Source organism: Tachypleus tridentatus, chromosome 8 (assembly GCF_004210375.1).
Source record: "Tachypleus tridentatus isolate NWPU-2018 chromosome 8, ASM421037v1, whole genome shotgun sequence".
NCBI classification, from domain to species: Eukaryota; Metazoa; Arthropoda; class Merostomata; order Xiphosura; family Limulidae; genus Tachypleus; species Tachypleus tridentatus.
In genome coordinates, this window is record NC_134832.1 from 36,534,993 (window position 1) to 36,547,921 (window position 12,929).

Below are 12,929 nucleotides of genomic sequence, written 5' to 3' on the forward strand. Positions count from 1 at the left end.
TGTTATTTCTTAATTGCTTGTGTTACATGGTGTAATGCCAGAATTAATTCAGTTTGCACTGCATTCATCATGAATTCAGATAGCTCATTTTGTAGTTTAAGCTGAAACAAACAATCCAAAAAGCAAGCTGTGGTCTGTTAGTAAATGCTGTTGTTTGAAATAAATTATTTTTCTTTATGAAACTGGTTCCTGAACAGAGTTCAAAAAGACAAATAATGTTATACTAGCTTGTTACTGTTACTTGTACATTGCACTTTTCATCAAGACAAAATACACATGAAAAGCTTAATAAAGTGGCCTATAGGAAACAACTGCTTTAAAAGCAGTGTTTGTTATATTTATAAACAAGTCAGCTGAACAAACAATTACTTTTTATTAAATGGCTGAGAACACAAGTATTATTATTCACACTGCTGTCTAAAATGTTTGTATCAAAACTAAAATTTAAACCTTTAGCAGTAAAGCTACTAGTAACCAGTAATATTCATAAAAATGACTGAGCTACTAATGTGTTTAAAAGCTTTATATTATGAAATAAAAAATTGTTTGTCATATTTTAAATAAAATCTCTTTGAAACATGAAACCAAACAATTCTCCTTTAAAAACTGAGCCTACATATAAAAGAGGTAGTACCTACACTTTTAAGATTGATTTCAGTTTTCTCTAGTACAATAAAACAAATTCAGTGGAATGAATATATGACAGGGGATACATACAAAATACTGTATCAACATTGAATAGAATTAGAAATTACAACAAAGATTTATTCTAGCTTATTTCTATCAAAACACTTAGGATTATGCAGTAAGTTTTAACACTGCTGTTTTAAGCAATGTACACTCATAGTTGCACCCACATTAGTATGAAATGCACTTCATGAAATGAGCATTACAAACTTTAAATAATGCTTTTACTCATATATGTCATCACAGTAGTAGTAATTATGGAAATTGCATAAGTTACATTTTAGAAAAATTATCTTTTTTTAGAAAAGGTAGTTATGAAAGTATAATGAACAACATGCACATTATCCAAATATCATCATATAAAGTTTACTCTGAATATGTATATGTCAAAAATTTCAATGATTCTTATGGACACAAGCAACAGCAAAGGTTCATAGTAAAGTAGAATATTTATCTCTGTACTTTCCAAGCAAAAGAGAAGTTCTTTTATCCACTGGAACAAACAGTTTTAATGAACTCAAAATCAGGAAGGGTTTTTTCACACACACAATACATATGTATACTCGCACTTGCATCACTTAAAAAATTACATTTAATAAGAAAAAATATAATCTTTAGACTGGAAAGTGATTGGACATTTTTTGCTAGCCTCTTTTCTTAATAAACTATTTATTGTAATACTTCCTTATTTTAGTAACATACTTAATAGTAAAATAATACATAGATATGGGTGCATGTGCTGTCTAATAATGGATGAAAAGGAACTTCATAATTATCTGAAAATGCACAAAGATAGTTATTTCTTCTTACAAGTTGTTTACAAGCACATAAACTTATTCCTTGTAGGTCAAATCTTTTACAACATACAATTTATGTCAATGCAGTACTTAACTCGCATACAGCTAAACTTGAGGTGATAAAACACTGAGATAACCTGCAGGTATTATGGTGTTTTCTTCACAGATATGAAATAATGAAACTCCATTCAGAAAGTTTTAAGCTAGATTAGACTTGAAAATTAACATTACAAGCAATATACAACACATAATGCGTAAGTTGATCAGAGTCTCTTATGACTGAAATTTTCAAAGACCATTTCAACAGCTACAGCTAATTTGACCATCCAATAAGGAATTATTTATGTACTTGTCCTTTTTTTATTTTTTATAATTGGCAATCACGGTAAAAAGCAGATCTTTCTTCAATTGTCATTAAATGGTCCATCATCTGTTTATTTAAATCATCCAAAATTTTGGAGTAATCTGTCAGTTTGTATTCATTCTTGCCAAACTCATCATCCATTGCTAAAAAATATAAAATAGATTTATTATAAAACACCAATCGTCACTCTATATAAAAAGTAATAATTTATATAAAGAACTAAACCTTCAACCTTCTTTCTGTGTAACAGTAACAAAAGTACTTTATGTAGCATCTTAACTATTTTCTGAATTCATAAATATTCCTCATATTTTTTAAGAAGTTTAATTTTTTCACTTTTGTTCTCTGACAACTAAGGTGAATAATAAAATGAATCGTAAAAGATACCAGCAATATAATTTTATTATTATTATTATTTGAGTGCTTACCTTACAATAGATACTCCAATACAACTGTTAATTATCTATTTAAAAATCAAAACAGTTTTTGATTCAGTAAATATTTAATGGATACAGTTCAATGTGTGCATTTAATTATTTTAATGTAAATCATATCAGAAAAAAATCCTTTTTCATACTTCTGTGAAATAATACTCTAAATTAAAGAAAATTCTTCCAATGGCAGTAGATACTGTTAATTATTATTATTATTATTATTATTATACAAGTCCTTTAACATATTTTAATGTTGTACATTTATTTTGGGGCCTACATTTGTCTCAATATAGTCTTTCAATTTGATGCATATGATGTATATTGTGGGATGTGTATTGCATAATCCTGTGTGTTATCTAAATCTGTAGAAGATTCTTGAGAGTAAGAATCAACAATACATGCTTTACAAATACAGTAGCATGTTTTTGAACATTGGTGAATGTTAAAGAGTCTTGCCTTAAACGAATATGCTGAGAGGCAGTAACTAGTACTGGTCAGTTACAACCAGTATGCTACAAGCCTCAGAACCTATATGTGTGATTATCACATATCAATCAGAAAACTACAGAATTAAACCTGGAAACATTTCAAACATTACAAAGCATTGAACTTCAGTGAATTAACCTTGGACATAAGTATTCCTACAAGGACATTAAATATCTTCATCTTTAAATAGTCAGCTATCTGGGGCCAAACAAGCTAGCTAACTTAAGCAAGGTGTAACAATATCAACTCAGAATTAATTTGCTCAGACCAGATAAAAAAACTGGTATTGTTTGTAAGCTTGTAAAACTGTTGTATATACATCATTATTTGCAATAACCATTAAAATATATTTGTGTTAAGAAAGAAAATAGAGTATATCAATCTTGTTGGCAAATATAAATTTGATATACAGAGATTCATTTAACTTTTAAATCAATATTTCTAGCAATTTGAATTTGTAGTATGTAAAGCACATAGTATAATCAATTGGAGACTTATCTAAACAAATTATAATACACAACATAATAGATTGGGGGCTCGTCTGGGAAAAACTATAATACATAGCAGTCTCCATATACTTTCTGCATTGAATCAAAATGTTTCTTCGATGGGAAACTTTACATCAGGGTTGCTAACTCTCCTTGTTAGCCTGAAAATATCCTAAAAAGGTCAAAACGTTGTTCTGTACTTTATTTTAATTGAAGTTTTAATACTCATACCAGCTGTTTTTAAAATAAATCAAGGGTTTGTTAATTTTGGAAGTGCTGTATACCTGAATTTACGTTAGGTTCAGTATTATATTTAGTTATGTAACACTATTTTGTACTTAGTGGCTGAAAAGAAGTTACAAGTATTTTATTTTTAATAGTTAAAGTAGGAGTGTATTGTGATAGATAAATAGAAATAAACCTGTAGTTATGCACTATAATGATTTTACAGCTTGAATTTGCTTCTTGATATAATAAATATTTCACTGATGCAGAGCTGTTACAGGGTTTAGGCTAACTTCATACCAAGTTAAAATTAGCAATCTGTAAGGCCACATTGATGACAGAATGCTATATCATTTTGTCTATGTTTTCAGAGGATTAAAGACAAATTTAGGTTGGCAGAACTTTAAATCTTATTTATTTATGTTGTTTTTGATAATTTACTTTAGACTTTTGGCTTAGTGAGTAGCAACACTTCAAAATAATCAACTCATGTTTAAGTGGCATGGCCTGTGTAAATTTACTGTTACATTTTTATTTAAGACCTACTCTTGTTTCAGTACATTTTTTGTTTTTTTCCTATGTCTTGTATTGCTGGCTGTGTATTGTGCAAATCCTGCCTGCTCTCATAATTTGTAGAAGGTTCTTGAGTGCAAAAATTAACAGTAGATGTGTATGTAATACTAGTGACTGACAGTTATTGTTACCAAACAAACTTTAGTGAATGTCCTAGAGTCTCGTGTGACTGGTACGTAAAAAAAAACATGCCAAGATACAAAAAGTATTATTATTATTGGACAGTTAATCAGTGTTAATCTATAGACCTAAGAAGCTAAGACTCTGATTAACTGGAAAACTAAAGAAATGGACCAGAAGTGTTTATAAATTTCAAACATTACAAATCATTCAATTTCAGTGGATTAATTTTGGATGTTAGTGTTTCTACAAGGACACTGGATGTTGCTGTCAGTGAAAGTTTATGCTTGTAACCAATGCAGGCCCAACCAAGCCAACTAGCTTAAATCTAGGTGTGACAATATCACATTTATTTTGCTTGTCAATCAAACCTGGATCGTCAGTCAAATATTCAGTTCTAAAACAGATACAAGAATTATTGTTGTCCAAGTTTGTAAAATCTCTTGTATATAATATCACTTGTAATAACTACTAGTAATAACAATTATTGTAAATTGTACTGTTTTTATATCTGTATATTAAAATATATTTGTTAAAAAAAGAAAATGTATCAATCCTGTTGGCAAATAATATTTTATTAACTTATAGATTCAAATTCAAATGTTGGGTTATTTGAAATAGTAATAGGTTAACATATGTAACAATGAATTTGAAACTCTTCCAAAACAAATAATAATACATAACATTTTTTATCTTTAATTAGAATCATGATTTGGACTTTAGTTTTATAGCCAATGTGCACATTTGTTTCCAAAAAACTTGCATAACACAGATTAAACATTAATTAATTTTGTATTTGAATTTAATTTCAGGTGTTAATATTTTGCTGTGTGACTTATACTGCTGAATTCTTAGCATTCTACTTGTTACATTGGTTGCATTTCTTGCATATATATTAACTACAATAGTAAAGACAGTGATGAAACAAAATGGCAATCATGAAAATCACCCACTTAAAACCACCTTTAAAATGTCTGAATATTAACAATGACTATTTTTCACAGTATTAGTTGAGTAGAACTAAAGCTTATTGTATTATAAAGCTACCTAAATTGCTATATGCATGTTTATGGAGCAAATTAAAATTTTCACTATTTCAACAAATATTTATCTAAGTGCGTGAGCGAACAAGCGATCTTTCCAGACATCGTACAGAAAAAGACAAACATTATTACTCTAATTTGTTCATATAACTCTTCCATCTAGGGTTCCAATAGAACCTTTCTTGTACAAAAGGAATATTAAATACTAAACTGAATCAGGTATGTGCATGTACTACAATTGATATTACTGATGAATAATCATATAGCTAGTAAAAAAAGAAACAAATATGTAAAATGAGAATTGTTTTCATTTTATAATGACAAGTAGGGATATGTAACTTAACTAATTATAGAAATGTTTAATGCAGCAAAAAGTATTAAAACAAGAAAGTCAAAACTAAAAACTTTATTCTTTCTTTTGGCCAGACTAACATAATTACAGTAATTTGCCAAAGAAAGGATATAATTTTCTTAATTTTAAGTGACTCAGTTTTTGTAGTTTTTACTTTCTTGTTTCAATACTTTTTATATTACTATAGCTAGCTAGATTGTGTGTGCATGCGTGCACGTGTGTGTGACATACACACACACACATGCACATGTATCTTTATAAAATTAAAAATTTTTTTCTATTATGTGCTCACGTGTGTATGTGTGCACGTGCAACTTTTTATAGTTGTTTCCCAGTGGCTCAGCAATTACTCTCAAGTCTTATAATTCTACAATTTTTAGAGATTCTACATATTTATCTCTGTAATATGTTTCTCCCATATGATGGGAAACATTTTAAAATAGATGAGTTTAGAATCAATATTTTGATCAAATTACATTTACTTATACCTTCTGAGAGTTGTGATTACTGCCACTCTTTTCCTTAATAATAACCATATTTTCTTATTTGTTCTTAAAAAAAAAATTCTGGAAGATAGGAAAGTTAAAACATTTTGAAGTTTTGTTTTCTACTTTCATACATAGATATAAAAAACTTATTTCCATCCCTTACCACCTACACTACAAGCTGTGTAACCTGTTTTCTAAAAAGTCAGGTTCCCAAAAAAAACAGTATTCTCCAATTTTCAAAAGTTTCATACCTTGAAGTTCCTTTAACTTGCTATTTGCATCTTCAGCTAACTTCTTTGCTCGTTCTTTCAATTTTTCTGCCCTCTCTTTAGCATATCCACTCTTTTGGGTTTTCTCATGAAGGTCTTCAGCTGCTTTGTTGTACTTTTCATCCAATTCTTCAGCATTCTGCATGAACAAAATTGCTATATTTAAAACAATTTTTATATTACTAATATAGAAACAGGTCTAACTCCCATTTATTTTTATGTTTCATATTGGAGGATACCTTGACATCTACACCAGCAGAACACTACCACCCTACTATGAACTGTATGGTTTTATAGTTATTTTTATTTTTGTTTATTTCATTAACCCACAATTCACCACTCCAACACTTTGAACTGGAAAATGGTGAGGATTCTCAAATTTCCCAGAAGAAAAGGAGATAAAGTGCAGTGGAAATTCCAGAGAAGGAAAATGGGAGGATATACAAATGTGTTGGTCAAATTCTGGCTAAAAACATCAATAGTTAGAGCAAGAGGTCAATAAATCAGAGAACGTAATCAATGAATTTTGTGGTTAAGGAACATAGCAAAAGCCTCAATATGAGAAGTACCCCAACTGAAATCAAAATCTTTGACAACCAAAAAGGATTGAGAGATCATGCCATTAGATAACTGTTGTCTGGACAGAAATCTAATCCATGACAAGAACAAAAGCATCCAGAACATGATATGCAATAATAGGAATATCAAGCATGTGGGCCCAAAAAGCAGATACAATGCAGGTGCTGTAGTGAAGTCAGAATGGGTCATTACTAGGTCATTTCTGACCAGATGAAGAAAATGAACCAAAACAACCTACAGCAAGAAGCTCCAAGACATTGATTAACAGTCAACTTTAACTGGTAGATTACTGTTTAGAGTGAGTTTACCAGCTAGATGACCAAAGAAGATTGATTGGTTGGCATTTATCGGCACAAAGCAATTGGGCTATCTACACCAAATAACAGGAAAGTCAAAATGTGAAAATTGGTGCTCATATACTTGGTGTTGGGCTGTTGATGATCACTGCCAACAGCCCAACACCAAGAATCAGGAAAATCATTCTTCTGCCAGATCCTGTTAAAAACAACCAGAAGAATAGCAAAAAAGGCAGGAGAGAGATGGCGTAGCATCTCATAATAAACATCAAATCCAACTGATGTACTGCCAGACCAATAAAGAGCAAGTTTGAGTTCCACCAGTGTAAAGAGGTGATTACAGTTTTTAACATGATCAGCCCAAAAGGAAAGAGGTGATCATTCTGCCTGAGACCTGAAAGCCATGAAGGTAGGAGAAAAAACAGAAGTGTTGGATGCACAAGAAAAGGTCTCTCTGAGAGTTTCAGCAATGTTCTGTACACTAACAACTTCTAGTCATTGGAGAGCAAAATGGAAAAGGGATGGAAGTCATACTTCCCCTTAACCTTCCAAATCTTGTCCAAGATGATTTTGAAACTGGTGACAAAAAGAGATGTTATTTGTAAACTTAGTCCAAGATCCTTTTTGGTTTTGATGCCTGACATGCCAAGCATGGGCATGAGCCTGCTACTAAATGATGCAGTTAAAAAGAGAAGGATACTACTGGAAGGTATTGCAGGCCCATTCTGAGCCTTCTGTGCCTCCTAGCATTCAAGATTCCACCAAATACAAGGATTATGCAGAAAAGGTGTTGAGGTCATAGGAATAGATTGAGTAGCTGCTTGGATGATACAGTCAGTCACTTTTAACAGTCATTTTTCGATGGGAGTCAGGATCAAATTCCAAGAGAGTAGTCAAAGAGGACCAGTGGGCCTGGTCAAACATCTACCAAGACACACAGATCAGGTAGCATCAATCACAGCCTCTCTCCCTCATAATGACAGAAAAATGATTACTGCCCTGTTATTGACTGTGAAATCTGCAAAAAAAAGTGAGATAAAGGTGAATGGAAGCAGACAGAAAAATCATTGGTAGTAAAAGACTTACTAGATGCATTAAAATAAGAATAAGAACCAATACTGAAGAGAGAAAAGTTGTGATCCAAGAGTATACACTCAACAGTATGACTTCTCCCATTAATACCAGCACCACCTTAGTGGGGATTGTGTCCATTAAAGCCACCCAGGATTATAAGGGGAGATGGCAACTGTTCAACAAGAGATTCTAGGTATGATTGACCACAACTGATGCAGTAAGGGTCCAGTTCACACTTATTAGAATCGTGGTCTTTACCAGTGCAACGAGTACAGTACACAGAACCATGACAAGATGCCTTCAAGAGACAGATAGAGAGAAGAAACAGTGATAGTGTGGCCCAAGGAAACATGGGTGGCTACACCCTCCAAGGGTGTATCAAGTAGCAAAGACAGGTTGGGTTAAACAGTAGTGCCACCGCTCCATAACCTGTCATTCCAGTATAAAGAAATCTGCTGAAAGGTAACTGTAGAGGCACGTTTCGGAAATCTTTATTGTAAGGAAAGACACAGAATAACAGGAATCAATCAAGGCCTTAAATGTTATTCAGATTAGAAAGGAAACCTCAACAGTTCAACTATAATCAAATTTGCCATACTTAGGTGGAGGAGAACCCTTTGGTTTGCAACCATGCTATTTTCCTTTATTAGAAAAAGGTTTGTAGACCTCCATGGATCTTGCCCTTGGTCAAGTGGGGAGGTCATTACCAGCAAATGTAGATTCCAAGACTAAGGGTGCAAATAAATAATCATTCTACATCTCATAGCGACACAAGGCAAATTTGAGCAGAAGCCAGAGCCATAAAAAGTGGGCCCAGTCATTGAAGGAATGGTGGGGACAGAGACAGGGGTAGATGTTGACTTGTCAACTTGCTTATCCATAAAGAGCAAAAGACTCTGCACATGGTTTAAGAATGATTTTGTTAGAGGCGTAAAAAATCTATTTTGAACTCCCACTGCGGCCATAGAAAGTAGTGCAGCAGCATACATCTTTGATGAAGTTAGGAACAATAACTTCCGATACTTGGAGTAAGAAATATTAACCATTTTCAAACACTGCACCTCTTACTTCTCCACATACCTAGGGCAAGAAAGAAAGTAAGAGGGATGTGAACCACCACAACTGATGCAGTAAGGATCCAGTTCACACTCATAAGCATTGTGGTCTTTACAGTGCAACGGGTACACTTCACAGAACCATGACAAGATGCCTTCAAATGATCAAATTATTGACATTGAAAACACCCAGAGGGTTGGGAATTTATGGTTCAGATAACTCACCTTGATAATAGTGGGAGGGCATGGTAATGTAACATCAAAATTAGAACAATGGTAGGCAGTAATTCTGTCCTTATGAGTGGAGATACTTCTCATTGTAGAAACTCCTTGGTAGGAGAAATCAGCAAGGATCTTCAGCTCAAGAATGTTCTTCAAACCCTTCTCAATAATAATCCCCTGTGAGGAATTCAAAGTAACATGGAGAGTAATTACAATGGATATATCTCCAATGTTGTGTGAATTCAAGAGCAGTTCACTGAATATATAATTAAATATATAAATAAAATATATAAGTAAATAATTACTTGCAATGTTCCTCTTTGTCATTAATAAATCTAGATAAAAAGCCCACCACTAAAGGGTGAGAAATGATTGAGGTAAAATAGGGCATATTGAAATTGAGAATGTGGCAGAACAAACCTAGTACAAACCATCAACAGTCTCCATTTGATGAGAGGATGACAAATACCCTGAATAAAGATGAGGAACAGATGCAAAGGCCTATAGAGACAGAAAATTATGTACCACATTGGAGAGTTACAGGCTGGTGGCAGGGTTACAAGTCATGTGTAACAGAAAAGGGTAACAGGGACAAAAAAGAAGAAAAGAAATAGTAGAACAAATCTCTATGATAAAACCCATGGAACTGTAGAGAAAGATTTCCAAAAGGTTAGAATAAATTTAAACTCCCACTGGACCACAACTCTCTGGTTAATCTCCAGTACTATCGGTAACATGCCCAACAACACTGAATGAAACAATAAGATGAAAAATCTCTAAAAGAGAAAAGAGATAAATAGATAAGGACCAGGATGGGAAAGAATAGAGGCATGTTTTGGCTCTAACTGTGACAAATGTGCAATCAAAGAGGAATGGTTCGAGTTTTGATTAACAGATTACACATGTGATTCAAAGTCTCCAATAGAGTATAGAAAACATTACCAAAGAAAAATAATGAAATCCCAAAAAGATAGAGAAGGCAAATATATCCGGAATAAGGTCACATCATGAGCCAGCAAAACCTAACTACAGTGAAACTACACATGTAAAAAAAAGAGCCAAAATGGAGAGGTGGTTGTAAGAAATCATGGAAAACCTTGGAATAGAATAAAACATGACATACTTGAGAAAATATCTTGAAAAATGCCACATTTGGCCTAACTGATTCTGCAGGTGGGGGTAGGAAAAAAGATATCAAATTCTCGTAGTGTGAAAAGACTGTTAAATCTTCATTGGCTCAAACAGATTCAGAATGAGTGAAGCAAGTTCAAAAATGAAAACTGATCCACATAACAGTCATTTTCATGATGGATAGCAGAGAAATCAATTGAAAAGCCTCAAGTCTGTGAGGCCTGAATTTGAAGCCTGTGAAAATAGTGCTGGAAGTATAAATGGGAACATGAACCTCAGAAATCATTGTAGGTATACAAAAATCAAACAAAAGTGTTTGACATAAAATATGCAAATGTGTGAAAGAATAAAGACTAAGAAATTAAATTAAATTAAAAGATTGTTTCAATGTAAAAGAAAAATAATGAAAAAATTCCCCTTTGTAGAAATTGTGTTCTAATAACTTAATTTTCAAAGAACATAAAAAGTAAAAAAAAATGTCAAAACACAAGTAATGCCAAACAAAAAGTAACAGGTCATTAGAATAGAGTAAGTCACATGCATCTCGAGAGTACGTTGAACTCTCATTAGTGAAGGGTTGACAATGATTTGCATGAGAAATGCTTTGAAATCATTAAATTCCAATCAAGGGGAGATAGAAGGCTTGTGGTATGCATGAAAAGTATTTGCATATAGAGGGCAGTACTGAATGATAATATGTATGTGAGTGTAGGTAATGTACTGTATTGAAAAATCTTGTGTACAAGGCCTCCTCATGTATCATTTCTATCGAAAACTGGTCTTGTAGCCTGCTCAATAACTACAAATTTTACCAAATATACACATACACAACTGTTAACCAAATAAGAAACGTTCTCATAAAAAGAAACTACTATTATTACAAAATCAAAAAAAACAAATTGTTTACAGAATTTATTTGATAATGTATGTCTTTTGAAAAACAAGAGAAATGTATTATACCAATGTTAATATGTTTTACAAATACATTACCAGCCAACAATCTTTTAGTCTCTTTGCTTCTCTGTTTTCCTTTTGTTAATAATCAAACATTACAACACAACTTATACGTGTTTTTGACTGACCTCATAATCATTTTGTACGAGTTATATTTTTCATGTTATGACATTTATACAAAACTGGGACTTTTAGCAAACATTACAACTTTTGTACACAAATAATCAGATTTTTTAGTGAAATTATTTTATTAAAAATTTGTACTAATCTGAACATAAAGTGATTTCCAGGTTAAGATTAAAAATACATTTATCTATCTCAAAAATTTCAAATTTCATTTACATAATGTGTACAACCTCAAATAAATTTAAAACTTTTCTTTGCAGTCATGTTCTCTACCCAACTCTTTACAAGGTAAGTTAATTTGACCAATAACAGAAATAAATAACTTCAAATAAATTTTCCCTTTTTCTTTCTAGAATGACTTCAAATTGTAATATCAAACTAAATCACTTTAAGATCATAAGGGTGTATATCTATTTATACCTAAATTTTATTGACTTTTGAACCATGTCTGACTATTATTCTGGTTTTTTTTATTATAATACTCTTATTTGTTTTAACTAATCTAACATTAACTAACAAAATTGTTTCCTATTTTTATATTTTAGTTACTTTCATAATAAATACACAATACATGTGAAAAACAAGAAATAAAGTACTTACCTTGGCCTTTTTTTTGGTTTTAATTCTGTTTTATTCCTATGCTTTTTATACTAATTGTGATACTGAACTAAATGACTGTTTACTTAAATAAAAAATGTTCCAAAGATCACAGAATAATAACATGCATAAAAATAGCATATATCCAACAAGTATCACAATTTTTCTGGCTTTCAACTATGAAAATAAAAAATCCATTAGAAATTGAGCTGAGCTTGTAGATGCGTTTCCCATGGGAATAAAACTGACAACTGTGTGAACATAATAATTATAGCATTTGATTAGGTTAAAACTTGCCTTTCTGTTGGTTATGAATAATACGATATTGAATGTCAGAGAGAAGTTCTGGCAATTTATGCAAAGAGAGAATGTAATAGGTGGGCATGGCAAGAGGGGTCTGATTTTTAATTTGAAGTTTCTGTACTCAAGTAAGATTGAAAACTATACAAATTATGCTTTACCCAAGTTATAACAATATTATAATTAGTAATTTAAATTAAATATCATACTTCTTGAATGTTCATGATGTGCCAAAAATACATTGGTCCAAAAAGTCTTGATAAAACTGA

The 12,929-nt window shown here is 31.8% G+C and overlaps 1 protein-coding gene across 3 annotated transcripts in view; it reads right to left on the bottom strand.

Annotated features, from left to right (window-relative positions):
- Positions 1–354: 354 nt before the first annotated feature.
- LOC143222181 (laminin subunit beta-1-like) overlaps positions 355–12,929 on the bottom strand; it is a 131,561-nt gene continuing 118,986 nt past the window's right edge. For all 3 annotated transcript variants that reach the window (XM_076448259.1, XM_076448260.1, XM_076448261.1), the window contains 2 exons: positions 6,309–6,465; positions 355–1,991 (listed from right to left, as the gene is read on the bottom strand). In XM_076448259.1, coding sequence (XP_076304374.1) covers positions 1,852–1,991; positions 6,309–6,465 — 297 coding nt within the window. In that variant the 3' untranslated portion in view covers positions 355–1,851. The remainder of the gene's footprint in view (positions 1,992–6,308; positions 6,466–12,929) is intronic.